At 42.5% G+C, this 2,880-nt stretch overlaps 1 protein-coding gene across 1 annotated transcript; it reads right to left on the minus strand.

Moving 5' to 3' along the window:
* Positions 1-224: 224 nt before the first annotated feature.
* Positions 225-1,445, minus strand: LOC308609815 (transcription initiation factor TFIID subunit 7-like; the record flags this gene model as incomplete). Its single annotated transcript, XM_081259115.1, has 2 exons — positions 477-1,445; positions 225-440 (listed from the first exon to the last, which is right to left on the minus strand). Exons 1-2 carry the CDS (start codon positions 1,272-1,274, stop codon positions 225-227), a joined length of 1,014 nt encoding a protein of 337 aa, XP_081115241.1. The 5' UTR covers positions 1,275-1,445.
* Positions 1,446-2,880: the final 1,435 nt, after the last annotated feature.

The following is a 2,880-nucleotide window of genomic DNA, read 5'->3' on the forward strand; positions in this document are numbered from 1 at the left end:
ATCTGTCTATACATTCCTACTTACTACAGGACAAACACCCACCGAAGTGGTTCCAAAAAACAAATGAGATAGAAATTCACAATTATAAAACAAATCCAATAGAAGGCAGTGGAGGAAACTGGGAACTACTGCAAAGTTTTACTGTCTAGTCCAGGTGATGAAAACAAAGTTTTTCTTTCAAGGCTGACCACTGTCAGGAATGAAATTAAGTATCAAAACTCTCCTCACTTCTCTAGGAGTGATTCTAGCTCTTCTTGCAAAGAGCTGAGCTGCTCCTTTTCTCGGTCTTCCTTTTGTTTCAGTTCATCCAGCACAGCCTGAAATCTGTTCTTGAGAGCCAGGTTCTCCACTTTCATGATGAGATCCTCCTGTCGCTTTGCCCTGTCCTGGGTCTCTTGGAGCTTGCCTTTCATGTTATCAATCTGTTTCTGAATTCCCATAACCAGCTGATTAGTTCCCTCGTTTTCTTGGTGGTGTTCATCTGACTCATTTAGCTTGTGCTGTAGCTGCCTTTCCAGATCTTCCTCAGTGTCAATGATGTTTATATCTTCTTCATCTTGATGCTGTGTCTCATCTTCATCTTCACTGCTGCTGCTGAGGTCATTGAATATCTCCCGAAGCTCATCATGTTCTAATGAGTCATGGCCCTGCCTGTGGCCAGACATTCCTGGGGAAGAGATATCAAGGCCTTGACTTTCTGCTTCTTTTGTTTCATCTTCAGCAATTATTTCCCAACGGGTACTGACAGCTTCAGCATCTGTGCTCAGCAACCGCTTTACTTCTTTTTCCACATCTGGAGACTCAATATATTTCTTCTTTGCTGTCTTACGGAACCTTCTCTTTCTGACATTTTTTAGAGGCAGAGTAATTCCATGGTTCCATATAAACTTTTTCTCTTTGTCCTTATCCTTTTTCTTGCTTGCTTTGGGATCAGCAGTGGCAACTGGTTCCTCAACAGGAGGATAGAGATCACCATCAGCTGTACAGACAAGCATCTGAGAGATATCAGCTGTCTTGTAAAAGGTTTTTTTATCAATGGTTTTCAAACTTTCCATAACACATGGCAGATCTACCAATTTTGACGCCAATGGGACCTGGTCCACTCTGACAATTCCATGACGCCCATCAGGGTGTAACTCAATTGTCAGTCTGTCCTTCAGGTTGACATGACCAGACTGTATCGCCCGCCTCACAGTAGAGGCATACTCCGGAGGTAGGCGTAAGATAAACTGGCTCTCTACTTCGTGAGGAGCATCATCTTTGCTCTTACTCATCTTTACTTCTTTGTGACTCAGTTTTTCTCTAATAACCACTTGTTGCACTAAAAAATTTCAGCTATTTCAACAGAAAGACCAGTTCTTTATAAATTGACGTCTTTAATTACAAAGAGTTCTAGGTAGAAGAGCAACTAAGCGTCTATTCGGAATTAAGTTCCAAGTCTTTCTAAATATGCTGTGACAATACCAGTCGTTAATGACGCATTGCCTTACTCAGGTCCATTTAAATCTGTTAGCTGCAATGCCAAGTTCCAACCTCTAGATAGAGGTTGTCCTGCCGCTGCAGGACAACGCAGGGAAAGCAAATGGCGGCTCCTACGGAATGATTTTCGGCACAGAAAGTAAGGCTCAGCAGATACTCCCAATCCACAAACTCTCCCGGAACAAAGATACGCAAAAAGCGGGGCGTAGTGAGCTCTCTTCGCCTCGGGTACTTACAATCCAGTGACGGTTATAAGTCCAGTTTCTCCGGACAGGCGCGAGCGGGAAACGAAGCCACTCAGAGAAAGGCGGCCGGGAGCCGAGAGTCTCCTTCCGAATTCCTTTGTTCTTCCCGGCACTTGGCAAAGCGATCCGCTGATTATCGGTGAAACGGCTGAGGACGGGCAACGCGAAATCTCGCCAAGAACCGCAGCTCCGAACGCCAGATTCTGCAACTCCGCAGCTCAGGCGGCCTCCGTCCGTTACAGCAGACCTAGCCGAGAAAAAACAGCTGCGTCACCACGCGAGACCAGCAGCTGCTGTGAGTCGCAACACGCCTCGGGCGGAAGTGCGAGCTGCCCCAGCGCGCGCAGGCACAACGTGCGATTAAGCTATCTGGCGTCTTGTCGTCTCGCGAGAACTTAGCCTTAAAGGGATGAAGACTTTCGCCAAGAGCTGTTGGTTTAAAAGTATTTAGAGGGAACGGTTCTAAGAAGGACATGGATTCTCCCGCGCGCCTCCGCTACCGCCTCCGCTACCCCCTCCGCTAAAGAGAGTGATATTTTAATAATCAAATAGTACATTCAAAGAAGTTAAGATTTGTGATATCACACTAATTAGATATTATTATTAAAAATTTATATCCTATGTAAAGCATTCTTAAAATAGCTACATTGACTTTTGCTATGATATTAGAAATGGAAGGATATATAAATAAAACATGTATATGTACAACGTATTTGGAATTCTGTAAAATTAGTACAGAATAATAGGGCATCATGGAATGAGAACAGTTAAACATTTTTTTTTAGTTAGCATGATTAAACAAAGTGGAAATGTAACTGCAGTATACAAGCTCATTGAGCTCTTTTAAGAGTAATTTTATTTCTTGGGCTTTTTTTTTTTGTATTTGCCTCAGTTATTTGGAGACATAGAGGTAAGCCAAATCAGTATCTGGGTATATACCTAGATCCAGGGGAGTATAGGGGTGAAATAATGGTGTGAATTGTGTCACATTTATATTGTACTTATGTATGCCTAATAAAAGATGGGAACTTTTATTAGAAATTTTTTAATCTCCTAACAAGAAAAGTGTAATTTTAAAAAATTTTAATACATATATATATATATATATATATTTGTGTGTGTGTGTGCGTGTGTGGTACGCGGGCCTCTCACTTTT

This window comes from Mesoplodon bidens (genome assembly GCF_964165515.1).
Source record: "Mesoplodon bidens genome assembly, contig: HAP1_SCAFFOLD_103, whole genome shotgun sequence".
Taxonomy (NCBI): domain Eukaryota; kingdom Metazoa; phylum Chordata; class Mammalia; order Artiodactyla; family Ziphiidae; genus Mesoplodon; species Mesoplodon bidens.